Here is a 26,515-nt window from a genome sequence, read left to right as displayed (position 1 = left end):
GTGTTCACTACTGCCCACAGGATAGGTATGGTGCCCACTACTGCCCACAGGATAGGTATGGTGTCCACTACTGCCCACAGGAGAGGTATGGTGTCCACTACTGCCCACAGGATAGGTATGGTGCCCACTACTGCCCACAGGATAGGTATGGTGTCCACTACTGCCCACAGGATAGGTATGGTGCCCACTACTGCCCACAGGATAGGTATGGTGTCCACTACTGCCCACAGGATAGGTATGGTGCCCACTACTGCCCACAGGATAGGTATGGTGTCCACTACTGCCCACAGGATAGGTATAGTGCTCTGCCGCTGCGTTTCATGCGCCATCAATGTAAAGAGAGGGAGCAGGCCGCCCGCCACGCTTGGTCTGCTAGTCATGTACCAGTACAAGGATCATTACAGACGATAGCCAAATAAAATATAGCATTTCTAGTTGCCTCGACGAGGACAGGAAGCCAACAAGAAGCAGTTGATAATGTACATGTGTGTGCAGTTAATAATGTTAAGTACAATTGAGTCTGACCAGTTACTGAATGGGTGACTGAACCGACAGGTTCGTCCTTGACTAATGGGTCCTCGATAACCATAGCAGGATTCATATTCCTGACGCTGGTATATCTTATAAGATAATAAATAATAAAATTATATAATAGTTTACTATATAAATGTTAAACTCTTTCTATTTCGTCGTCACAGAAAATGAATTTTATGGCTAACTAATACTTATATATTTGTTATAAACCTCTCGTAAAGTTATTCGTTATGTCGGGAACAGACAATCTTAGCGTTAGGATGGTATTGTGGTCGAACTACAGACCCTTCCCAGGATGAAGTTCCATAGCACTTACCAAACTCCCTTGTACCTATTTACTGCTAGGGTGAACAGGCATTAGGTGATAGCTAGGAAACATCCCCATTTTTATTTACAATTTACATTTGCCCAAAACGCTATGTGTACTAGTGGCTTTAGGTATTGTATGTACTATCTCTATCTTTAAATCCAACATTATGTATGTAACTCAATGTATGTACCTTTACCTGAATAAAAAATCTAAATCTAAATTTCATTGGGTCGGGGGGACAGGCAGCCAGAGTTTATTCCTACATGTTAGGCTTGTATCAAGGTTCCCCCCCCCCCACTACCAAGGTCGAATTACTGACCCCGCCCAGGATGTAACCCCACAACAGCTGACCAACTGTACCCACTTACTACTCAGTGAACAGAGCATTGGGTGATAGGAAATGTGCCCAACCATTTCTGTCCCGCCTGGGATTCGAACCCGGAATTTTCGATTGTGCGACGAGAACGAGCCCGACTGTACTACCGGAACCCTATATATTTATTAGCTTACTGTATACTGTGCACGCCATGTTAATCTTGTGGGCTGGAGCATAGGATCACAGAGAGTATTTGTTGTTTAATATTTAATATTACAGACGTGTCAATGTCTTAGAACAGTTTCTTTGCATAATACTAAAACATTAGATATCAGACATGGAATAATAACAATATTATTATTGTTGTTGTTATTATTATTATATAATTACATTGGACAAAAGACCATGAGGCTGCGCTTTTATGGATAAAAATTTATTTGAATTCTTACTTTGTGTTAGGCATTTTTGCGATGAATCCGTCGAGAGATTTCAACATCGTTTTGAATAGTTGTCTGTTGTTACTACTACTGTAAGTTATATTACTGTTTTGCTGTATTTTCTACTGGTACTTAACAGTTGTGCACAATAACATGATACAGAGTGGATTGAATTCGCGATTCTTTAATTCCCTAAAAACACACACTACTCTCTGTGCCATGATGGACTAAAGTTTCTCAACCTGAAGTTCTACATGACGTACCTGAACCTTGGAAGGCAGCAGCAAGTACCCACAACTCAATTTTCAGGAGATTCCCGCCGGCACTCAGCTGTAGGAAGTGTTTTCCACACGTTCCCATTTTCATCTCATGGTTTTCCCGTAGTTGGGAATAGGAACCTCGTTAGGCTTATTAAGGTTTCCCTAGGTCGACTACTAACCTTTTCCACGATACAACCCACAACAGTTCACTTACTCCCGGGAACCTATTAACTGCTAGGTGAACAGAGATATCATGTGAGAGGAAACGATGCCCAAACGCTTCTGTCCTGCCGCGGGAATAGATTCGAGGCTGTTATTATTGCTGGTAAAGTCGTCTTTTGTTTATTCACATTGATGCTGTAGCTGCTACTGCTTGCCCTGGTGGCTGTGGTGCAGCTCCTGCTTGTTCTGACGATTCTGCTGCTTCCTGAGACTGCTGTTCCTGCTGCTGATGGTGTCTCTGCTGTAGCTCTCTGCGCTCGTCGTATGCGACAGCGGCGGGCATGAAGAACCAGAGAAGAACTGTGACGAAGACGGAGCCTCCCAGCGCGTACAGAGAAAAGCTGTACCTGCCGCTAAGGTCTCGTATCACACCTGAGGAGATGTCATCCTTAATTATCACATTCACTCAACTCAGGTAAGTGTAAATACAGAGTCACACACACCTTAGCTGTCCTATTATTTACAAAAAGTTTTTTCAATCATTATTCATTGAATATAAAGAAGATAGAATATGGAACTCACCAAACACTGGACCTGAAGCCAGGAACCAGAAGCCGATCAAGAGGGATGTGACGCTGTAGAGAGGTACCAGGTTCTCCAGGCCCATGTACTTCAGCATGATGAGGTTCATGAGGCCTACGAAGGCGCCAACCCCGACGCCCCACACACCCATCACCAGGGCCACACTCCACATCTCATCAGCATGGCTCAGCGCTGATGCAAGAATATGAGTAGCAAGGCGTTATCAAGGTCTGAGGGATCAGTACTAGAGGCCAGGGTCTGACCAACCAGCAAGTATACTTTAGGGGGACTTTAGTTTACCTTTGTCCTGAACATAGTCGAGGACAAAGGTAAACTTACCGAGAAACGAAGAGCACCTCTGGCGCCATGAACATAACTTCTCGCCTTACAGTGCCTTAAGTCTCCCTATAACACACACCTAGTTTATGTCACCTGCCCTGTATCTACAGCAAACGGTAACAAACAATTTTCAAGCTTAGTCAATCCCAATATTGAGGCGCCGCGGTGACGCCTTTCCCAATATTACTACTCGTGCATAAGGATTAATCCTTCATGCAAACTGTACATACCATCAAGAAGAAAATTGACATGCCTTTAATTATCCAAAATACTTGTTATGAATTCTTCGTATTCTTCTCCTTTCAAGACTCCATAAGTTTAGGTTTTTTGAACGGGTTTCAAATGATTTAGGTCCTGGAATTATTCATGTTATTCGATATTCAACACTTAATTTGAAAATATTCTTTCTCGGGTACGGTGACCAAAGCTACGCAATATTCAAATATAAGACGTACTAATGAAGTTTGTACAGTGTAAAAATGCCTTTAACCGATCAAAACTATAAGGATCTCCAAAGGAAACTAGTTATATACTGGCTTTCCTTACAGCCTCAGAGTGCTGCTTGCTTTGTTAGAGACCATTAGCCACTATCACTGAGGATGAACCAGGAGCACCACAAGTTGATCGACGGTTGCAATTGTTGGTATAAAATTTACTTTGTTACCATCTACATTACAATAAGTATAGTGTGAGTGAGGGACTTACCAATGGTAGTAAAGGCGATGGTGGCAGTACCGACCATGTAAAAGCCTCGCATACTGAATCTCGGCCAGTCGGTGAGCGACGATACCACCAGCCGGGCGACTAGGTTGCAGAAGCCGGAAATTGACATGCACCACGAAGCTTGCACCTGCGTGTATCCTTTCTCGCGCACCACCACCGGCACCAACATTAACATGTTGACGTATCCAATAACGTTGAAACAGCAGCCGAAGGCTATGATCGCAGCGCGAGGTGACCTGAGGAGTGCGAAGTTTCTTGCCACACTAACTGCAGCCTTCACTAACGATGCAGTAATGCCACCATAACAACTGGTGAAAAGAGATTCCTTTCCACTCGTTGATATCATCTTCTTCCTCCGCGACTTGACGTGCCACTCCACAGGATGCAAGAGAGCAGCAGCGGCTATGTTGTTAAGTAGGACGGCAGCCACTATGAGGCAGGCGCCCTTAATGCCGTACTGCTCCTGTAGGAAGGTGATGGCAGGCGGCCCCACTATCTGGCTCATGCATGCACCCATGCTCAGAAAGGCGTTTGCTCGCCCAAGACGTTTCTTGAAGTATAACGGTAAGATGGTCATCAACACCAGAACTGACATCCCAGAGCCGAAACCTTGAAATTAAATAGAGAATATTGAGGTATTATTGAGTTGTACACATGTATAAAGCAGTATAAATAATATATATATCTTCTCTACATATATATTTTTGTATAGTCTTTATGGATATTTATGTATTGAAAACCATAAACATAATCTATTTTATTTTACTTTTAAATGCTAAAACGTGATAATGCTTATTGCCGAGCTCCACAGCCTAATATGCCACCATGTGGAGGTATTCATGTACCCATGAAGGACTTACTTGTTAGCAAGGAAAAAGATATAAAGAGGAACCAGGCAGACGTAGCGAAGGCAGAGATGCCCAACCCAACGCTACCTAGGACAGCTCCCACCAGGGCCACCTTCCTGTGCCCAAACTGTTCGACTGCGGGGCCCATTAGGAATGAGGCCACGTTCCCGACGAACCCTCCAGTGTTGAAGATCCAAGCGTTTGTTGTCGAAGATGTTCCCAAATCTTCGAGAAACTTGGAGAACAAGATGCCATAGCACGTCGAAGTGGTAGTAACGATTGACTGAAGGAGAGCATTATGGAAATATTTACACAAACATCTCAAATCATAGAATAACAATGTTAATTGTTTTCACAGACTCAGACACAAGTTTGGATATGCGCGCTGAACGTTACTTAAAATGCACACAGTAGGCACTCCTGTAGTTTTATTGACTAAGACAGCACGGTGTATAACTGGCCAGCCGAGGTCCACGTACTCTGGGTCTGTGAGAGAACTGAGCCTGCTGGGAGCACGGCTGGTGACTGTCTGTCTGGCATGACGTCAGAGGTCTACTCGCCTGTGATTGGTTATGTCTCAACGGACATACAATTTGTGTATAACATATCTATTATAACTGTATTCGTATTAATTATGAACTAGATTAACAACAATTACAAGACCCTTCGCTTGTCATTAAAAGTTTTGTCGAAATTATACGTTCAGGTGTTCCTTGTGGCTTTAATATGAAGACCGTGTAAGTAAGAGTAATGATAAAATTAATCATTGAGGTTCATGAAAGTCTTGGAAGTCGATGTGATGCGAACAGACAGAACTGAAGAACAATCAGAGAGCAACTTTTGAACTGTACATCTCTAGCACTCACAGTGAACTCCCGCAGGTGACAAAGAAAGCTATTTATATATATTTAGGCAATGGGTGCAAGCATTACCGTTAACTCATCATGGTGCTCCCGGGGTCACGTTAACAACTTGAGCAACACATATACAACACAACTCACAACACTCGCAACACATCACACACATTGTAAGAGCACTCAACCACATTCTGTGGTTGAGTGCTTTATAACTCGCTTCATTATGTTGTCTAACAAATCTCTAACCCTGTCCATAGAGGACAGAAGAAAATATACATGTGTTTTTTACCATTGTAGATGAACGGCCGCGTCTGTGGTAGTAATTATCAAAAGAAGGCGCCAAGCCGCACGTATGTGATATAAAAAACGGATCACAACACACAACAAATGCAACACATACACAACACTAACCCAAACAAATAATATACAGTCACTGGAAGCACAATAACTTACCCGAGTACAGTACTAGACCTCAGGTTTATAACCCAACATAAGCAAGGAAACCCAAACATAAGCAAGGAAACCAAACAAAACCCGTTCACATACAAAACTGATGAAGCATGCCAGGGCGACAATATATCCCCAGCCTCCGTCAGGCACTTCCTTCTCGTCATCCTGCGTCGAGTCCCTTCCTTGGCTAGTTATGTTTAGGTCGGTGGTAGTCTGTACTTCTGCTGGCAGACCAAGCTCTCTCGTTTCTACACTGATATCGATTTGTGTATGATTTTCGTCGTTTGTTTTCAGAGTCGTGTAGTCTCCGTTTTCATTGTCGTGAGAGTTGGTGGGACATGGAGGAAGAGGCGGGCTGTGGTAGCAAGCTTGGGCAGGAGTGTTGGTCACGCTGTTCTCTCCTTCATACTCCTTCGCCAGGCTCCGCTGCTCCACTTCTTCACTAACATAGCTCTCATTCCGGTAACCAGTTCCCACAACCGGTATTCGTTGATTCTCGGCAGCGAGGGACAAGTTAAATTTGGACATTATAATGGTAAAGACGTGATTTGTGATTTTAGTTTCATATAATGAGGTGTTTTGTTGTTTGATTATTTATACTATGTTGTTATTGTTTAACACGGTTATGCCCAATGACTGAAGTTCTTCATAGGCACAAATGTGCTTTTAGTGGTTAGTTGAAGTCGAAATAAAACTAATTTCTTTGAGGCAATTGGTCGGTGAGATCCTTGTGGGGCGGCCGACTATGGTGCACTGTGTCCTGGCCAGACGTGAGGGGCAGACAAGTAATGTCTTATCATGCTTCATTTTGCTTTCTATTGCCAGACTTGCATAAAAAGATGTTTCGTTGCCCAGCATTAATGAAGACTCGACGCACACTATTGGTTCCCATACATGTAAGAGTCAATGGAAGTGACTCGCTGATGACGGACCAGCCACCATTACCGTGTAAATTCTTGTAATACTGTTATTTTGGAGATCTGGAACTTGACTCGGATAGGAACGTCGCCACTTTTTTTTCTACCTCTCCACGAGTGTATCCCTCCACTGAAACGTTAAGATCACACGTGCGACAAAATGTACAATTGAGCAGAGGTAGTTGGATGAACAATCGACCAGACAGTTAGATGAACAATGGACCAGGTAGCTCACAGAACTGCCGGCCAAGATAGCTCTCCCTTGAACCACAGGCCCAGGCCGCCGGTCTCTCCTACTAAGCCTTTACAAAAACTTTTTGCAGAAAATTGCACTGAACATTGACCGATAAGCTTTGTTCAGTTTAGTCTAAATCTAGTGTGTGTGTGTGTGGGTGGGTGAGTGTGTGTGGGTGGGTGTGTGTGTGTGTGGGTGTGTGTGTGTGGGTGGGTGAGTGTGTGTGTGTGTGTGTATGCGTACTCACCTATTTGTGCTTGCGGGGGTTGAGCTTTGGCTCTTTGGTCCCGCTTCTCAACTGGTGTGTGTGTGTGTGTATGTATTCACCTATTTGTGCTTGCGTGGGTTGATCTCTGGCTCTTCCGCCCCGCCTCTCAACTGTCAATCAACTTCCCTCCCCTCCCCCCCACACACACACCCAGGAAGCAGCCTGTAACAGCTGTCTAACTCCCAGGTACCTATTTACTGCTAGGTTAACAGGGACATCAGGGTGAAAGAAACTGCCCATTTGTTTCCGCTATCGCTGGGGATTGATCTCCAGACCCTAAGATTACGAAGTCCGAGCGGTTTCCACTCAGCCATCATGTCCCCGTGTGTGTGTGTGTGTGCATTAAATAAAAGTCTATGATACCTATCACAGTGTGTGAAATAGGAGCTCTCTTCCCTCTCTGATATGTGTAGAGTATATGTGCTTATCACACAATGTTGCTGGTGTGTACACTTACATTTATGACTTTCTCACTGTCGCTTATTAATTGGTAGCCACACACACAACATGTGTGCTCATGCTAGGACGGTTGACATGGTAGCCACACACACAACATGTGTGCTCATGCTAGGATGGTTGACATGGTAGCCACACACACAACATGTGTGCTCATGCTAGGACGGTTGACATGGTAGCCACACACACAACATGTGTGCTCATGCTAGGACGGTTGACATGGTAGCCACACACACAACATGTGTGCTCATGCTAGGACGGTTGACATGGTAGCCACACACACAACATGTGTGCTCATGCTAGGACGGTTGACATGGTAGCCACACACACAACATGTGTGCTCATGCTAGGACGGTTGACATGGTAGCCACACACACAACATGTGTGCTCATGCTAGGACGGTTGACATGGTAGCCACACACACAACATGTGTGCTCATGCTAGGACGGTTGACATGGTAGCCACACACACAACATGTGTGCTCATGCTAGGATGGTTGACATGGTAGCCACACACACAACATGTGTGCTCATGCTAGGACGGTTGACATGGTAGCCACACACACAACATGTGTGCTCATGCTAGGATGGTTGACATGGTAGCCACACACACAACATGTGTGCTCATGCTAGGACGGTTGACATGGTAGCCACACACACAACATGTGTGCTCATGCTAGGACGGTTGACATGGTAGCCACACACACAACATGTGTGCTCATGCTAGGACGGTTGACATGGTAGCCACACACACAACATGTGTGCTCATGCTAGGACGGTTGACATGGTAGCCACACACACAACATGTGTGCTCATGCTAGGACGGTTGACATGGTAGCCACACACACAACATGTGTGCTCATGCTAGGACGGTTGACATGGTATAGGGCACTAATTTTAACAAATATTGTTAGACGTGTTCTCCGTTCCTGACTCCAGGTTCCTGCAAATTTAGCTCCACGGCGTCTTCCGTTGATTCCGTGTCATCGACTTATTCAATTTACGAAGCTTTTTACACTTTTTAGCAACATGAAAAAATTCTTAATGATAATATACAGGGTGTACAGTATATATGTTTTCCGCCGCGGGACTTGTGGCAACAGTGCGGGGACTCCTGCCACACAGTCTACACAAAACGCCGCTCCCTCTGTGGCAACTGTGACAGGAATCCGTAAAATGTTTTAACGAAGGTTTAGGTTTATGGCGGGTTGGTGATAGTTTTAGTGTTGGTGGGGAGAATTTGAGTCTGTGAGCGTCACAGCCTTGAAAACGATGATCCTCCATGATGACAACAAATCCTGAGTACACAATTATACAAGTATTAAATTTGTCGACAATATATTTTGCTTAATTTTGAAGTACAGAAAAAATGACAGATGGTCAGGGACTAAATTCGCCACGACGATCCGACCGCAGTTTCACTCCCTCAGAGGAAAGGACAGAAATGTCCTCTTTGAGGATATCCAATTTTCTACAGTTTTGCGGTCACCGTTTGGCGCAGAAATGTATAAAAAGATTTCGCGAAGGTTTCGGTGTAGGGGAGGGAGAGAGGGCCGAGTGTGTCATGGTGGAAGAAATGGCACGGCCGTGCTCCTCGGGATACCTGGAACATACCTGGAGAAGGTTTCGGGAGTGCTTCTACTCCCCCGAGCCTGGCCCAGATGTGTGTCATCTACCTTGTAGTTATTTGCAGAGAATAAATCACATCAAATCACGGAGAATAAAGGTGTGGTTGCCACTCCCAAACTTATCTAAAAACAACAGCTCTCAACACGGACGGTCAAAGGTCAGCGCCGCCTTTTTTCTGTATTACTATTTCTCTCTAATAATTCAGATCGGGGTTCGAGGGTTGGTATAAGTTGAAGGGACCCAAGGACCGGTAATGGAGAGTGGTAAGAGGAACCCCACAGTATCTTGTACGCCTTGATCATGTCCATCTGTGGTATTTGAATTTATTGCGATTTGGTTTAGAATTTATTAAATTCTTCTGAGCTAACTCATCATTGTTTTGTTTCCACAAATAATCAGTGTATTTCAGTAACGGAAAGAGGATAATCATAATTATAATTATATTCAACTGTATTTATTTAATTTATCAATATTTTTTAAACAAACATAAAACAGGTGTTTTATTGTCAATGTAAACACAATATCGAAATATTTTGTTTTTAATAATATTTTAGGAGAAAACAAACAATAATAATCAGATTCATTTATGATGCAAAACGAGTTTACAAAATAATTTGAAATTAATATTAATTTACAATTGTAGTTAAAATCTAAAGAACTAACAATGTTCGAACTGGGGTGTGAGGGTGTCCAAGTCCTGGGGCCAGATTCACGAAACCACTTACGCAAACACTTACGAACCTGTACATCTTTTCTCAATCTTTGGCGGCTTTGTTTCCAATTATTAAATAGCTAATGAGCTCCGAGGCACCAGGAGGCTGTTTATAACAATAACAACAATTGAATGGGAAGTTTTCATGCTTGTAAATGGTTTAATAAATGTAACCAAAGCCGTCAAAGATTGAGGAAAGATGTACACGTTCGTAAGAGCTTGCGTAAGTGCTTTCGTGAATCTGGCTCCTGCCTGCTACCCCGGTGCACCGCCGGGAGCTCGAACACCCGCGGATTCACAGGCTCTACACCGGCCACGAAACGTTATCATCAACTGAGTAAAACTCTACTTTTCACTCTGATTTACCTCCAGCACTCTGGCACGGTGGCATGGGTCACCCTATCCCAGTCACTCTTGTGTACGACAGACACCTTTGCAATATAGGAAGCAACGGTGGTCAGCATGTTGGACTGGGACACTCCCAGACCCAAGTTCGAAACCTACTGGTATTCTAGATTTTAATAAAGACACACACACACACACACACGTATATTTTATATTACATTCACAAGTACACATACATAAACATACAAAAATATTACATTATATTTACAATCTAAACTAACACATCAAACATCAGGGTCATCTTTTGATCAGCCAATCAGAAGAGAGATCAGAAGAGAGCCCCTGACACTGAACAAAAACATCATGCGCCATGTGATGCGTATTACAGCATATGTTCATTCCATTACACACACACACACACACACACACACACACACACACACACACACACACACACACACACACACACACACACACACACACACATTCAGTATAGCCAATAATTATAAGAATAACAAGTATTAAAACAAACGAAGCAATTGAGACCCCAGCTCGTAGTTCTTAACAGGTAAACAATTCAGTTATAAAAACAATGTCATAATGAGTCAAAGGGACTCTAAATTGACCCCTAAGGGAACACTGAATTGGCCAAAAAGACACTGAACCAAGTGACTATAATTAGACCAAATAAATACTGGATCAAAAGAAAACTTATTTGACTATTGAACTTTTGACCAAAGGGTCATTGATTTAACCAGAGGAAGACTAGATGGACAAAAGACACTAGATGCATCAAAGGAATAGTTGATGGACCAAAGGGTCACTAGATGGACCAAAGGAACACTAAATGGACCAAATAGACACTAGATGGACCTAATTAACACTAGATTGACCAAAGGGACACTAGATTGACCTATTTAACACTAGATGAACTAATGGGACACTAGATGGACCAATGGGACACTAGATGGACCAATGAGACACTAGATGGACCAATGGGACACTAGATGGACCAATGAGACACTAGATGGACCAATGGGACACTAGATGGACCAATGAGACACTAGATGGACCAAAAGAACACTACCTGGACCAAAGATATACTAGATGGATCAAATGGACGCTGAATGAACCATGTGGTAATGGTCTTACTTTCATCTCGAAGAATTTTGGCCGTGTTCGAGACTTTAGCAGGAAGGTTCGATTGAACCGACACTTAAATGTTCGTAATTGGGGACCTGGTTGTAGACCGATTGGCGGATCGAATTCGAGGGGAAAACTAGTAGGATAAGGCTTAATATGAGCTATGGGAAGGGATGGCTCTAAGCTTAGGAACAAGAGCCAGAAGTCTCCTTGTCCAATAACTGTGTAAACAATTTACACACTGACTATACCAACTGGGCCAGGTTTACTAGAGCCTTAGCGAGTTGTTTTATGGTTTCGTTTCGTGCATTCAGAATTTAGTTGATTCATTTGGGTTCCATTTGGTGCCCTCGCCAAACTCAACCCCATTTCGCAAACCGTCCTTAGGCTAAGCTCCTTGCAAGCAGCGGCCGACCCATCCATTTAAATTAATTTAAATTCATCAAATTTAAGGTATTGTGTATTAAAAATATCTTTTTCTCATGTATAAATTAATATTATTATGTATAGTTAGTGTTAGGTTAGGTGTTTAGGGTCTGTTGGCAATTATTTGTATTCGTAGTACGTTGTAAAACATTTACAGTTACGATTCGAATGTAAGCGAAGCACTGTTCGAGAAATGTTCGATCATCATCAGTTGTGAGTCGTGTGTAAACCGTTTTTCCTTTACTGTGCGACAGGATTAACGAGCATTTGATCTTTGCTGATGAGGACGGGTTACCATTTAGTGTAACGTCTTAATGTAATTTGTAACGATAAAAACCCGATTTTGAATATGCAGTACGTTTAAAAATTGATAAATGCATCTTTGAAGTCTGCCGCCGCCTGAACAAGCCTAGCCCAGTGACAGAGTGCCGTATGGATTTCATCCAGACTCAAGGATTCTTTGGCGAGTTTATGTCCCATTTTGGTCCTCTCGATACCCATTATACTTTTGGTACCTATTTGGTAGTCTCGGTATTCAATCTGTCTTCTCACTACCCATTTGGCCCTATCGGTTCTCATTTAGTCCTCTCAGTACGAATTTGTTCCTATTGTTACCCATTTGATCTTCCCTATGTACATTTGGTGCTATCAGTACCTATTTACATGTGCTAGGGTGAGAGACATCGTCAGCTAAAAGCCCAGAATTCTACACACCGTCTAGCTGCGGGAATCTAGCATCTGTTTCCTGAAAATTAAGAGTTAATAACACCTGTGGAAAGAACACCTGCAGAATTATTAGAGGGTATTTGGCTTCCGTTGTAGTTATTACGTATGTGTGTTTTTGTTACGTGTTGATTTATTTGCTATTTGTTGTATTAATGAATTCTTAAGAGAATAATTAGGGTGTCTACATGCCTGAAGACTTTGTCGTAAATATCATCATCGTGTTTTATTTTAGTATTATTATTGAGACAATCCGTAGAAGCCATGGTGAGGATCCGAACCTATGAGGTGTGTATTCCCAGGCTATTTGGAAGCCTATCCTCATCACGGCTCCTACCGATTTTCTCATATATACGTCACGCCACTGTGATTTCTCTCTGTATTATTATTATTGTTGTTGAGAAAAACATGTGATATATAACTATATATTATATATATCACGTTAGTGTGATTACTATTGTTTTTAGGATTATTATCATCATTATTGTTATCATTATTATTTGTATCATTATTATTAGTAGTAGTAAAGGTAATGTCTTCTCACAGATATAATAACGATTATTGGTGTATGTGTAATTTAGTCGTGAACTATGTCCAGGTCTACAGTATACCTGCTGGGTGCTCCAGTAGCCTATTGTGGTATCCCTAATCCCTCACGTGTGTGTTGTGGCAAATGAAGAGAACAGTCTGGTATGTGAGTGTGTGTGAGCTGGGGTATTAGTGCATGTTGTTCTTTGTGTCTATCAATGGGTAAATTCTTGTCAGAGTCTCACCAATACAGTCGGGGATGGTGTCTGGGGTCCAGGTGGCATTGTTGCAGGTGGAGATGGTGGTGGTGGTGGTGGTGTTGGTGGTGTTGGGATCACCAGCGATGCAGGTGTAGCTCACCACCTGGCCCCACTCTGCTACCTGGTTGGTGAAGTTGGCGATCACACCGTCTGGTGGCGCTGGAGGCGAGGCCAGACACACTGCAAGAAGGCACGGAGGGAGAGTGAGTGTTGGATATACTATGAGCGCTGGAGTAAAGATGATTGTTGCAGAGCTTACAAGCACAGGAGTAACCTCATTTTGCCTCCTTCCACACTCACTCTTTGTAACATAATATAGAGACCAATAAACCATAATATAAATGGTGGAGAGCGGGAATGGGGCCCTGAGAACTACAGACGCTGCCACACAATTCTAGGTACTCTGACCAGTAAGGAACCTAATGGTACTCATAAATTATATTCATCACTCTTAAATGGTACTTAACACTCAGTGATATTTGTAACTAAAGAAGCATGCAAACGCTAAAGGGAGAGCGCTGCACACTTGTAACACATTTTAGAAGTATTTAAGTATATGGATGGAAAGATGTTCGTTATTTAGAACGTACATGAGACCTGTATTGGATTATGCAGCAGCGATAACATACAACTGAGTGGAATACAAAGATACTAAATATAAAAAAGGTTGTATGAGCTGTGTATTGTATTAGTTGTATGAGATTGTGATCCGGGATAGTCCTAGAATCTGTTGATGGACACTGCCGAGGAGTGAGCAATCTGATATAAACTCATGGATTGATTAGTTTATATTTGTTCCTTAAACTGTCTTATCATCTTAATTTTATGATATAAATTATCCCAATAGGTGTCTTACTGCTCTAATGGTAAACTATACTTTATTTGTCCAATATATATATCACATTTCAAATTGTAAGCTGAATGTTACTTTATGGCAAGAATGTAAAGCTGCATTTGGACTGTTGTAAACCTGTTTAGTTCAGCCATCATTGTAAAGATTTAGATAAGTACATTAAACATTCGACGGTTAGAAAGGGAGGTCCAAGAACTAACAGTCGAACCTGCAGGCACAAATAGGTGAATGCAAATAGGTGGATACCGACCACTGAGGCAGGCGAAGGTAGGGTCGAGGGTGGTCCAGCCGGTGGCGAGGCAGGTGATGGTGGTGTAGGTAGCACCTGAGAGGGACATTTGTGGCGGGGGACAGGTGTAGTTGAGAGTCATCCCCACCCAGTAGGGTGGACCTCCGCCCCCTAATACAGCTCCGGCCGGGGTTGGTGGGGGGGCAGAAGGCGCAGCTGCAGGAAGATAAGGCGTGAGGAATGTTGGTACCATATACATATAGACGCGTGCGCGCTCACTCATACACACACACACACACCTGTCTCACATCTAATATACATCTGACTTACCTACATATATATTCCAGACATTAAAGAATTACCTGTACCACACCTAACTCGTCTGTCCAAATACTCAGTCAACTACATGCCCCGTCATACGTCATATGATCATACTTCATAGGATCAATTCTATAGTATGACTGCAGAGTTCCTTATGTTGCCACATGCCCCGTAAACCAGTACGCTAAAACAGAAGCGGAAAATAAACGGGAGAAAAGGAGGAAACTCTACCTCCATTTAAACCTTTAACCTAAATATCACAGTAACAAGGTTATCACAAATAACCAAACTCAATTACGGGCTCACCATAGCCTGTGCTACATGGACATTTCGTTCTGAGTAGCTAAATCTAAAACAACAACATGTTCCGAATGCGGATTCGCATTTGTGTTCTAAGGGTGACTCACACGCTCGCTCATCCACCACATGTTCCAGTAACTCAACCCACCTGCCTGCCTCACTCAACCACCCACACCCACCCATTAATTACACCCACAGTCTTCCACCTACGCCTCACACCCACCTACCTGCCTGGCCCACACACCTAAGTACATGCCAGTTTACCCATTTACCTGTTAATGCATGCCACCTCCCAGTACGACACACCCACCCCGTGCATGACACCACCTGTGCCTGCGTGACACACCCACCCCGTGCATGACACCACCTGTGCCTGCGTGACACACCCACCCCGTGCATGACACCACCAGCGCCTGCGTGACACACCCACCCCGTGCATGACACCACCAGCGCCTGAGAGACACACCCACCTGACCTGCAGACGAGGTACTCCGAGGGCAGAGTGGACCAGTTGCCGGTGTCTTCACACGTGATGATGGTGGAGGCGTTGAGGTCAGGAAACAGCTGGCCGGATGGACACGATATGTTCACCTGGAAGTAGAATGGAGCCGACACTGACTTACGTTAACACGAAAGTGGCACTTACAGAAGAGGTAACATACACGGTAGCCTCACTGTGGCTTGACCCCCTCTCCCTCCCCACACTTTTCTTGTATCTCAGTCATCCCACCTCCCACCCTTAGCCTACCATTCTCGTGCCTCTACCTTGCTACCCCCACTAGCATAAAGCAATATCCATAGTCTTCCCTGATGACCGGGGTAAGGGGTGGTAAGTACCACAACTGGTGGCCAGGTGATGCGGGTGAGTACCCCCTCACTTGGTGACCAGGTGAAGCGGGTGAGTACCCCCTCACCTGGTGACCAGGTGAGGGGGGGGGGTGGGAGGGGGAGACGGGAGTACCTACCTGTGTTCCGACACTCCTGGTGACGCCGTCCCACGAGGAGGTGATGGGCGTCGTCACCGTCTGAGGGTTGGCCAGACACACTGCAGAAGAAAATGAAACACTTTATTGTCCGTGTGTGTTTACCTTCATCTCTAATACTATACGACGATGAGTATAGGCCTACTGGTGTGTAGGCCGACGCTGAGTGTAGGCCTACTGGTGTGTAGGCCGACGCTGAGCAATGTCAGTCATGCACCAGTTGTCTCAGTCAACTCTTCATGGTGAATTGTCCATGTTGCTATGTTATACACGGTGAGTTTGGACTGGTGCCGTGTTGGCAGTTTACATTACCCGAATGTAAAACATTTATCTGAACCTGACCAGACTGAGTTACTACGACATACAGGACTCTCAACATAGCCAGGACTGCTGTTGACAACATGAAGTAGGAAGAGGAGGAGGGAGAAGAGTGGAGACGGGGTGTGATGGAAGCTTAGAGTTGGAGAGTGAGAGGCAGCAGCCGTACTGGAGTATGACTTACACTGCGTGCAGAGTAAGGGCGGGCCGGCAGGGTCCCAGGTGGAGTTGGCGCCACACACGACGGTCGTTCTCGACAACGGTGTGCTGTTGTTCTGAGGACGAGTCCAGCAAACTGTAGTGGGTTGCATATCTCAACTGCTCGGCCACCACCTCGCATGCCATAATAAATGTTGCACACCGCCTTGTTATTACAACTGTCATCTACATGCACAGTAATGCAAGGACTCGGAGGATACATGCCCCAGTTGTTACAGAGAATGAGGAAATTTACATGAAATAAGACGTTGAATGGTGGAAACTATCACAGAGGGTGGAATTGATGGGGTGCCTGCTTGTGTATATAATGGGCCCAGGAATTATGCTCAAGCTGGATAATTATGATCAGGGGGTGTAGGGGTGGAATATGAGGGAGGGCAGGGTGGGGTGTGAGGGTGGACAGGGTGGGGTGTGTGAGGGAGGGCAGGGTGGGGGGGGGGGTGAGGTTCTCACCTGGCTGGTGGGGATGAAGAAGCCAGACGAACAGTTGTAGTTAATCTTGACCCCCTGGACGTTAGAGGTGAGGTTATCACGGACCATGTTGGCACCAGGGGTCGGAGGGTCACCAACGCATCCTGTGGGTGGTCACCAGTAGTCACCAGGTCTTGCTCCACCACCCGCTCACCAAGTGTGAGTGTGAGTGTGAGTGTGTGTGTGTGTGTGAGTGTGTGTGTGTGTGTGTGTGTGTGTGTGTGTGTGTGTGTGTGTGTGTGTGTGTGTGTGTGTGTGTGTGTGTGTGTGTGTGTGTGTGTGTGTGAGTGTGTGTGTGTGTGTGTGTGTGAGTGAGTGTGTGTGTGTGTGTGTGTGTGTGTGTGTGTGTGTGTGTGTGTGTGTGTGTGTGTGTGTGTGTGTGTGTGTGTGTGTGTGTGTGTGTGTATGTGTGTGTGTGTGTGCCATACCTTTGTAACATGGTTGTGGAGGTTGCCAGCCGAGGCTGGTGCAGGGGATGGTCTGGGTGGTGCTGGTGAAGTTGAGGACGTAGGTGGGGGTGCAGGTGGCGGTCACCAGCGCGCCCACCATCCACGTGGTGCTGTTCACCCAGTCCGTCGCGCTGTTGTTGACCGCGGGGGCGCCCAAACACACTGTCAAACACAAGCAAGCACAAACACGTATTAGCAAATACACCTATCACAACTCCTGAGGACTTGCTGTCTACTGACAGACTCCTTCGCGAAGAAGCTTCCTCTAACACACAGAAATCACATTAGCGTGATGCATCAATGATGCATCATTCGGACGTAGGTTCGAATCCTCGTCACGGCCCTTGTTGGATGTGTTCAACCTTCCTCTAGCTTCCTTACCATTACAAGCGAGGACCTCGGACGGGTCGAAGGTGTAAGACGACTCGTACTCTAGACAAGTAACCGTCTGTAAAGTAGTCCCGTTGACGGTGGTCATCCCAGACGGGCAGGTGAAGTTGACAGTGCCGTTCAGGCGACGGAGGTAGGTGGAGCTAGTGTTGGTGATTGAGGGAGACGGGGCGGACGGGACCTGTCCTGTACACACTGTTGGACATGGGGAAAGTTGCGTTACCTCACTATTGGAGATACTTAGCACTTCCTTCCCCCCCCCTTCCCCCCCGCACTTAATGTTTAGTTCAACATTCAGCATGAGCTTAAACCACACCCTCCAATTAAACATTATTAAACACCCTTAATTTTAAATCTATTGACCAACACTCGTTCATGTTTAAGGCAACGTATGTGCGTGGGTTTTTTTTATTCAGCTTTTCAAGGTAAACTCAAATATTCACAATAAATTAGTATGTCATGTATGCACTTATTCATAAGCAAGATATTGACTATAAACAAGTGCGAGAACGGGTTGCGTTTTTTGTACTTTTATGGGCGAGTGTGTTTGTATGCGTGTTCGTGCGTATTATTTGTTTTGTAGGTAAGTGCATAAGGAATGTATGTATGTATGTAAGCATATATGTATTAACTATGTATGTATGTTTGAAGTATGGAGAAGAGTGGGAGGACTGACCGTCAACGGCCAGACATGGGAGGAGCGTGGAGGGGTACCAGCCTCCCAGGACGCCCACGCACATCACTGTCTGCTCCACCACGCTCACGTTCCCTCCCACGAAGTACCCGGGGTAACACCTGTGGGAGACGCACCTCTGGTCAACATCTGTGGGAGACGCAGCACCTGTGACGAGTGGCGGAGAGTAACACCTGCCACCAACGGGGTTAACACCTGTGAGGAACACCTGTGAGAAGCCAAGTGGCTATGACGCCGAAGCCATGACTCCGAGACACCGACGTCAGGTTCGATTAAAGCGTATTTAAACCTGTTTTGATGTGTAATTACCAACCCAATTGTCTTCCCCTTGTGGTCGAGAACCTTTGAATGCTGGGTTAAAGGTATCACATCCCCAAGTTCTTGACTTACATGGAGTTCGGAAGGTATACCTCAGGCTGCGAGCAGTCGCGTCCAACAGCCTAGTTGGCCAGTCCAGCAACGAGGAGGCCTGGTCGACGACCGGGCCGCGTGGACGCTAAGGTCCGAAACCGCCTCAAGGTAGGTAAGGTACCATCCGGTACTACAATCCCAGTTTTACTAGATATCCGCCCACACTCTGGTGTTGGTGACAATATCTCTATGAGAGAAGACAATATGTGGATGTAATGATTTCCGTGTGTATGGAATACATCACAGATTTTTCCATTCCTTGGTACACGGGGAAAACAAAACACCGGCAAGCAATCCTGGTCTCTGATGACAGTGGTTGAGTGCTTGAGGCAGTTAGTGAGCTTCCTGTCGTCAAGCACCTCGATAAACGATCACATCTAAGCGACGATAATATTAGTCTAGTTGGCAATAGTTTTATGCTTTAGTGTTTTTGTAATTGAGAGTTAGATTGTTTTAACAGTAATATATAGCAGTGTGGAGACACTTAAAAAATTATTGAATACAATTCTATTATGTCAGAATAAACTTATAATATGTCTGACGTGTTGCAGTGACTGTTTTACCCGTCTAGATGTGTCACCTCGCCCACTGTGACTCACCTGAAGGTGGCGACGGTGGCCATGGTGGTGGTGTTGTCCCACTCTCTTGTCATGTTACCAGCGGCGACCGGGGCATTACTCACACACCCTACAATGACACATAATCCACACATTGGACAGGTACTATACACAACATAATACACCTCAAGAATAAAGGAAAGTGCAGAAGGCCTATTGGTCCAAAGCAACAGCTATTTATACCTAACAAAACTGTATATATATAAATATATATACATACACAGAGCGTGTATATATATATACACACACAAAAGGAATAGGGGTGGTAGGAAAAGAAATTATTAAAGTGATTATATGAATAATCACTCACTATATATTACCTTTCTAATGAATATAAATTAATCTTTTTAAATCTCTCTTCATTACACACAAATCACAATATCGTGATGCATCAATGCGTGTTGCGTCTGGGATCCTCTCGGACGTAGGTTCGAACCCTCGTCATGGCCCTTGTGGATTTGTTCTCTCTTCATAATTTACTGTAGATTTATATAAACTACTCTCGACGACGAATGTACACACATTTGTGAATAAACTATTTCAATATGAGATATTTCTAATTCCCGGCATTTGCTTTACCTTTATCTGTAATTTGTTGTAAGAATGTGTCCATTAAATATTATGGTGGTGAAAACTGAACTGCATAATCTAAATGGGGCGTAACAAGGGCGAAATAGAGTTGATGAATATTACATATTCTGTTGTTGACACTTAGTGTTATGAATCATAGTCTACTATTTACCTTATTTCGAACCTTTCATACTAATTTCTAGGCATAAGATCCCTACTGAATAAGACACCCAGATCCCTTTTACGTTGAGATTTGGCCAGTTCCACATTGTCCAGCTGGTATATGTTAACTCTAATATCATATATACCCTGTGGCTACAGTCTCCTGACTGACGGTCTGGTCAACCAGGCTATTAGAGGCCGCTGCACGCAGTCTGACGTGTCTAAATCGCTCATATATAGAAGCAACATAAATCCTAGGACAGAGCCCTCAGCCAAACTCACTGACCACAGTTCAACAAACTACGCTGACCATGGAACCACCGGTAACTATAAACTGAAATTAACAAGAGCATTTACCTAGTGGACCGTAGAGTTGACAGATGGCGCTGGTGACCCCAGCCTGACCGGCTAGGGTGGTGGCGGAGAGGGTGCCGGGGTTGATGGCGTTAATACTGGTGGAGGTGGAGGTAGAACTGGTGGAGGTGGTGGTATTACTGGTGGAGGTGGTGGTATTACTGGTGAAGGTGGTGGTATTACTGGTGGAGGTGGTGGTATTACTGGTGAATAGCATGTTCATATTGGAGTAGGAGGAGGTGGTGGTGGGTATGGTGAGGATCCGCCAGTAAGACCCAACCGGAGAGCTGCCCGCTAGTTTGATCAACGCAGCATCAGGTGCGTATAATCCTCCACCCGTCCAGGTACCCAAACTGTGGGAGAGAGCGAAGATAAGGGTGGAGCTCAGCTTGGCGCACTTACACTCTATCACTTGTGCGACAGTGCACAATAGGAAGTTGTTTTCACATATCCATTCACTAAAACATTGATTGTAACCATGATATATAAGTGCTTCCGCCTACAGTTTAGACCTATTGTCTTGTGTAGGACCCTCTGTCCTGCGTGATAGTGAATACCAGCATTATCCTCACTTTAATAAGACTTAATCGAACTCCTCAGACTATGCAAAATTATAATTAATTTTGTCAATAAAGATGTTAATAATAATAATAATAACAATATCACTACCTGTACCTCCTTGAAAAGCCACTAGCGCGCATACCGTAACATCAGCTCCTTAAGCTAACAAATAAAAGTAATCATAGGTACATTGTAGCAGCATTTGAATTCATATGATAACGAACATCGTTAAAAAGATAATATAGAATTATAGGGATGAAGTTGCGTTTCTACATTGTAATATACTGGGTCAGTGGGCAGCACAATATATATTCTCTCTCTCTCTCTCTCTCTCTATCTCTCTCTCTCTCTCTCTCTCTCTCTCTCTCTCTCTCTCTCTCTCTCTCTCTCTCTCTCTCTCTCTCTCTCTCTCTCTATCTCTCTCTCTCTCTCTCTCTCTCTCTCTCTCTCTCTCTCTCTCTCTCTCTCTCTCTCTCTCTCTCTCGAATTGTTTACTTAATATTAGTGTTTTTGTATATTTTATAGCAGTCATGTTCGCCTCATGAAACATTCTGCATAATTTGTACATATATGTATGTTCATGTGTATATTGTAAGGTGCAGATGTGTATATTTTATTGAACAAATGTATATATTGCACTGTACACATGTGCACGTTGTAATGTACACCATGTTTAAACTGTACTGTACACGTGTATATTCTACTGTACATTATACTATAATGTGAGAGAGAGAGAGAGAGAGAGAGAGAGAGAGAGAGAGAGAGAGAGAGAGAGAGAGAGAGAGAGAGAGAGAGAGAGAGAGAGAGAGGATTATTTGCATTTTTATATATATTTTATAATATTGTTTGTATTTATTTATATAAATTATGCTTTGGAAGGTAGATCCGAATTGAGTTTACGTTATTGCTTCAAATGTCGTCTCCACAATAAACTTTCAGCTAATTGTATTGTAATTAGAGGGAACTGTATTCCTATTTTAGAATTGGGACTGTGTTGGCAACCCTCCAAGCTACTGGGACATATATATATATATATATATGTAATTTTATTATTAGGCATATTAGAAAAAATATACTTCCCCGCATCTCGCTATAACGTTTGTTTAACATTTTCTTATAAAAAGTATCTCCCCCTGGGAATATTTTCTAGCTCTATTGCTAGCGATGACTAGCAGTCACGGAACAGTTATGTACTCACGCGTTATTGAGTCCTATCATGACTTTGGTGGTCGTGTTGTCGGCTGAGTTCTGCAAGAGATTGTATTATGTTAGTGAAGCCATCATCTCCTCTCTTATTTCACTCCTCAATCTTTCATGTCTTTTATCGTGTCGTATCTCTTGGCTCTTTCTCTCGTATCATGCTTTCTTTCACATCTTTCATTCTTGTTATCACGTTTTGCTGCCATTCACAAGGGATTACACAGGGCACCTTACTGAGCATGATATTATTAATTACAAAGAAATTCTAACAGCAGCAGAAAATTAGATGTAACTAAGCTGTCAGTGCGAAGTACATGGAAGTACAAGCTAAGAAAGATGCGGAATTGAAAATATATATTGTATCTGAATCTAATGTTGAACGTGCACTATTTGACAAACATATGTAGAGAGCCAGCTGGGAGAGTAAGGTGAGACCCACTCACCCTCTCCAGCTGGGAGAGGAAGGTGAGAGCCACTCACCTTGACCAGCTGGGAGAGGAAGGTGAGACCCACTCACCCTGTCTAGCTGGGAGAGGAAAGTGAGAGCCACTCACCTTGACCAGCCGGGAGAGGAAGGCGAGAGTAAAATTATTCTGAGGGAAGGCGAGGGACGCCCCTTCAGACTCGCAGAGCGCCTCAGCCTCCGTCAGGTTGTTGACGTTGGAGATCATCTTGTAGCAGATGCCAGAGTTCGACGTGTAGTTGGCCGGGCACCAGCCTGCCGGGAAGACACCTGCTGTAGGCTCTGTGAATCTCAGTGTAGAAAAAGGTCTCCAGGGAGAGATCCGAGATCAGTTTCAGTAAGAACTGTGAATCTCAGTGTAGTGAATGGATTCTAATGTTGACGACAGTAGAGTTGTAAATCATTAAGATACGCTATCACGAAGTGCCTTCATTGCTTAAATGCAGCATCTCTTATATATTTGACAATGTCACCAGGGATGCGGATGATAAGAATGATAAGAAGAATGTTGAGGGTGAAGTTAATGTTGAAGGTGAAGACAGTGTTGAAGGTGAAGACAACGTTGAAGCTGCCTCACCTGGCACCATGCACATGGAGTAGGTGTCAGGAAGGCGGCAGCTCTGGGCCCTGTACATGACGCCCTGCGCCGCCGCCACGCACTCCGAGCCCTCACTCACCTGCAAGTACACTCACTCTTATCTTCCTCATACACCGTGTGCCTGTAATGAGTAGCTTCCTTGTTATTACTTTCCTCACATCTCATGGTGGTGGGACTCATTATACAACTGGTGGGACTCATGGTACAGTTGCAGGTACCCACCTAAGAGTAGATGTGGTCTCATGGTACATGAGGTGGGTACTCATGTTACAGTAGATGTTTAACCACGTTACAGTATGTTGGGTACTCTTAGCATATTATCTGGGTACTACAGTACAGTAGATGGGGACTTACGTTACAGGTTGTGTTACAGGTGACGGTAGAGGGCAGCCACGGCATCACCATCTGCGTGTCCCACAAGCTGTGGACAATAATATATTATTACACAGCAATCTACGTGAACACACACACACACACACACACACACACACACACACACACACACACACACACACACACAGTAGTCAGCAGGTGAACAGTGAGGTTAACAAGTATGAGATTACCTGGTGTGGGCGGTGTAGTAGAAGCGGCCGGAGGTGGCGTTGGTGAGGTCGTCTGGCCCCCGCAGCACGGCCAGGGACGCCCCGACCTGCGCGCATCTGCACCACAAACACCCACGTTATCACACCTCACATACGCCAAGGGCTTCACTAACAGTGCTTACCTAACACTGATTTCCAGGACATAGCTAGGCTTACTAGCCTAATTATCCTACTAGCATAGTCATCCCTGGCGCATACTGTATTGTTTAAAACAGGAGCCTGCTTTACACTTACTAATAATTACAATGCTACGACTAAACTGGCTAGTTACTGCTGTCGCCAATAGACACACTACTATCATGTGTCTATCTCTCCATTATTTCTAGCGAATTCAAAAGTATTAAGTAACAATAATGATTTAAAAACTTATCCATCTGTATGTATATAATTTGTTTCTGCAACAAGAAGGGCCAATGTACTAGTGTTGATCAGTAACCTCAAACGAAACCCGTTTAACGTGAGTTGCTTCTGCTGGCCCTCATTTATGGCACAGTTCATGGTGAGTCTCCCTGCATCTCAGAGAGAGAGAGAGAGAGAGAGAGAGAGAGAGAGAGAGAGAGAGAGCGAGAGAGAGAGAGAGAGAGAGAGAGAGAGAGAGAGAGAGAGAGAGAGAGAGAGAGAGAGAGAGAGAGAGAGAGAGAGAGAGAGAGAGAGAGAGAGAGAGAGCGTCTTTTAGAGAACTAGTCCCAGAGGACATTTAGGAAGACTTACCTGAGAGCTGCTGCAGCCAGGCCGTACTTGGCGGGCTCCTGGGAGAACATGAAGCACCGGTCCCCGCTACGTGCCTTCAGGAAGCCAGTGGGGCACTTCACTGTTGGAGAAAAGAGGACGCTGTGTCATGTCTAGGGTGCTGTCTGGCCCTCCAGGCCTGGCGCCTTCTCTTGGTAGTTACTGCTTTACCTGGGTGTTGCTGGCTAGTGTACCTGAGTATAACTGCTTGTACACCTGGGTATTACTGGCCTGTATACCTGTCTTTCAGTGTTTGTATATCTGGCTTATACTTATCATATACCTGAACATTTTTGTTCATGCACAACTGGTATTACAGTATGTTCATTTATAGATCATTAATATTGATCATTGTGACATTAATTTATAATACTAAATGTAATTAATTCAAAAAGATAGTAAACATACAATGGCAATACTGATAGCTGAAATTTTTAGTAAGAAACTTTTAAAGAATTTATCAGGGGAAACATTTAACCAAGTATCACTATATAGCGCTTGTTAGGGACATGAGGACCAGGAGCTGGGGTATGAGGACCAGGAGCTGGGGTATGAGGACCAGGAGCTGGGGTATGAGGACCAGGAGCTGGGGTATGAGGACCAGGAGCTGGGGTATGAGGACCAGGAGCTGGGGTATGAGGACCAGGAGCTGGGGTATGAGGACCAGGAGCTGGGGTATGAGGACCAGGAGCTGGGGTATGAGGACCAGGAGCCGGGATATGAGTAGGAACTAAAATGTTAGGTCGAACTGTAGGACCTTCAGAAAGTAAACGCGAAGCCGTCGCTTTTATGTAAGTGTTTTCATTAAGAAAACACGAGAGAGAGAGAGAGAGAGAGAGAGAGAGAGAGAGAGAGAGAGAGAGAGAGAGAGAGAGAGAGAGAGAGAGAGAGAGAGAGAGAGAGAGAGAGAGAGAGAGCGAGAGAGAGAGAGAGAGAGAGAGAGAGAGAGAGAGAGAGAGAGAGAGAGAGAGAGAGAGAGAGAGAGAGAGAGAGAGAGAGAGAGAGAGAGAGAGAGAGAGAGAGAGAGAGAGAGAGAGAGAGAGAGAGAGAGAGAGACAGAGATTCACTTACGATGGCATGGTTCATGGAGAATATAGTTCCAGGCGGGGGTGAGTGATGGTCGTGTTGGCGCCTTACAGAGCAGCGTACCGTAGGTGGTGGTGTTGCCGCCATCCACACCCTCCACCATCAGGTCCCCGACACACCGGTACGTCATGACGGCGCCCACACTGCGGTTGGCGGGCACCATCGAATATACGTTCGACCAGTTGTTCAAGGGTATTATCGGGCAGGCTACGGCTGGGGAGCGGTACAACCATGTGAGTACAGTTATTGCTGTAATGTGGGTTTGTGTATATGATCCATTTAACAGCCTATCCTCCAGCCCATAAGTCTGATACTGACTTACGTAGATTTTAATAAGTCAGTATTTGACTTATACATTGTGAGCCTAACCTATGCCTATATATGCATAATATGATATTATAATATTCATTTATATTTGAGAAAATTCCTGCTTTGAATGAACGCATGTAAGAATTTATGAATGCGTCTGTGGGGTC

The 26,515-nt window shown here is 44.5% G+C and overlaps 2 protein-coding genes across 2 annotated transcripts in view; both read right to left on the bottom strand.

The window, feature by feature from the left end:
* Positions 1 to 1,407: 1,407 nt before the first annotated feature.
* LOC138359027 (monocarboxylate transporter 13-like) lies at positions 1,408 to 6,582 on the bottom strand. Its single transcript, XM_069317692.1, has 5 exons — positions 5,915 to 6,582; positions 4,524 to 4,794; positions 3,646 to 4,272; positions 2,602 to 2,793; positions 1,408 to 2,451 (listed from the first exon to the last, which is right to left on the bottom strand). Exons 1-5 carry the CDS (start codon positions 6,344 to 6,346, stop codon positions 2,204 to 2,206), a joined length of 1,770 nt encoding a protein of 589 aa, XP_069173793.1. The 5' UTR covers positions 6,347 to 6,582; the 3' UTR covers positions 1,408 to 2,203.
* A 3,311-nt stretch (positions 6,583 to 9,893) lies between these two features.
* Positions 9,894 to 26,515, bottom strand: part of LOC123745765 (uncharacterized) — a 34,200-nt gene continuing 17,578 nt past the window's right edge. Inside the window, exons 10-27 of the mRNA XM_045726645.2 lie at positions 26,025 to 26,252; positions 24,936 to 25,035; positions 24,186 to 24,281; positions 23,977 to 24,043; positions 23,602 to 23,701; positions 23,116 to 23,279; positions 22,560 to 22,609; positions 20,804 to 21,153; positions 19,697 to 19,784; positions 18,669 to 18,787; positions 17,984 to 18,187; positions 17,582 to 17,764; positions 17,136 to 17,257; positions 16,648 to 16,738; positions 16,128 to 16,207; positions 15,633 to 15,753; positions 14,563 to 14,757; positions 9,894 to 13,639 (exon numbers count right to left, since the gene is read on the bottom strand). Of these exons, the coding sequence (XP_045582601.2) occupies positions 13,389 to 13,639; positions 14,563 to 14,757; positions 15,633 to 15,753; positions 16,128 to 16,207; positions 16,648 to 16,738; positions 17,136 to 17,257; positions 17,582 to 17,764; positions 17,984 to 18,187; positions 18,669 to 18,787; positions 19,697 to 19,784; positions 20,804 to 21,153; positions 22,560 to 22,609; positions 23,116 to 23,279; positions 23,602 to 23,701; positions 23,977 to 24,043; positions 24,186 to 24,281; positions 24,936 to 25,035; positions 26,025 to 26,252 (2,609 nt within the window). The 3' untranslated portion in view covers positions 9,894 to 13,388. The remainder of the gene's footprint in view (positions 13,640 to 14,562; positions 14,758 to 15,632; positions 15,754 to 16,127; positions 16,208 to 16,647; positions 16,739 to 17,135; positions 17,258 to 17,581; positions 17,765 to 17,983; positions 18,188 to 18,668; positions 18,788 to 19,696; positions 19,785 to 20,803; positions 21,154 to 22,559; positions 22,610 to 23,115; positions 23,280 to 23,601; positions 23,702 to 23,976; positions 24,044 to 24,185; positions 24,282 to 24,935; positions 25,036 to 26,024; positions 26,253 to 26,515) is intronic.

Source organism: Procambarus clarkii, chromosome 88 (assembly GCF_040958095.1).
Source record: "Procambarus clarkii isolate CNS0578487 chromosome 88, FALCON_Pclarkii_2.0, whole genome shotgun sequence".
Classification (NCBI taxonomy): domain Eukaryota; kingdom Metazoa; phylum Arthropoda; class Malacostraca; order Decapoda; family Cambaridae; genus Procambarus; species Procambarus clarkii.
The sequence above is the reverse complement of the archived record's forward strand: the minus strand, read 5'-3'. Positions and strand labels throughout refer to the sequence as shown.

What these genes read in the sequence shown, in the direction of transcription:
- LOC138359027 (XM_069317692.1), bottom strand. Translation starts at nt 6,346, where the DNA reads ATGTCCAAATTTAACTTGTCCCTCGCTGCCGAGAATCAACGAATACCG. An exon ending in ATCTTTTTCCTTGCTAACAA is followed by an intron (nt 4,273 to 4,523) that starts GTAAGTCCTTCA and finishes TTTAATTTCAAG; the next exon opens with GTTTCGGCTCTGGGATGTCA. An exon ending in CATCGCCTTTACTACCATTG is followed by an intron (nt 2,794 to 3,645) that starts GTAAGTCCCTCA and finishes TTCTTGCATCAG; the next exon opens with CGCTGAGCCATGCTGATGAG.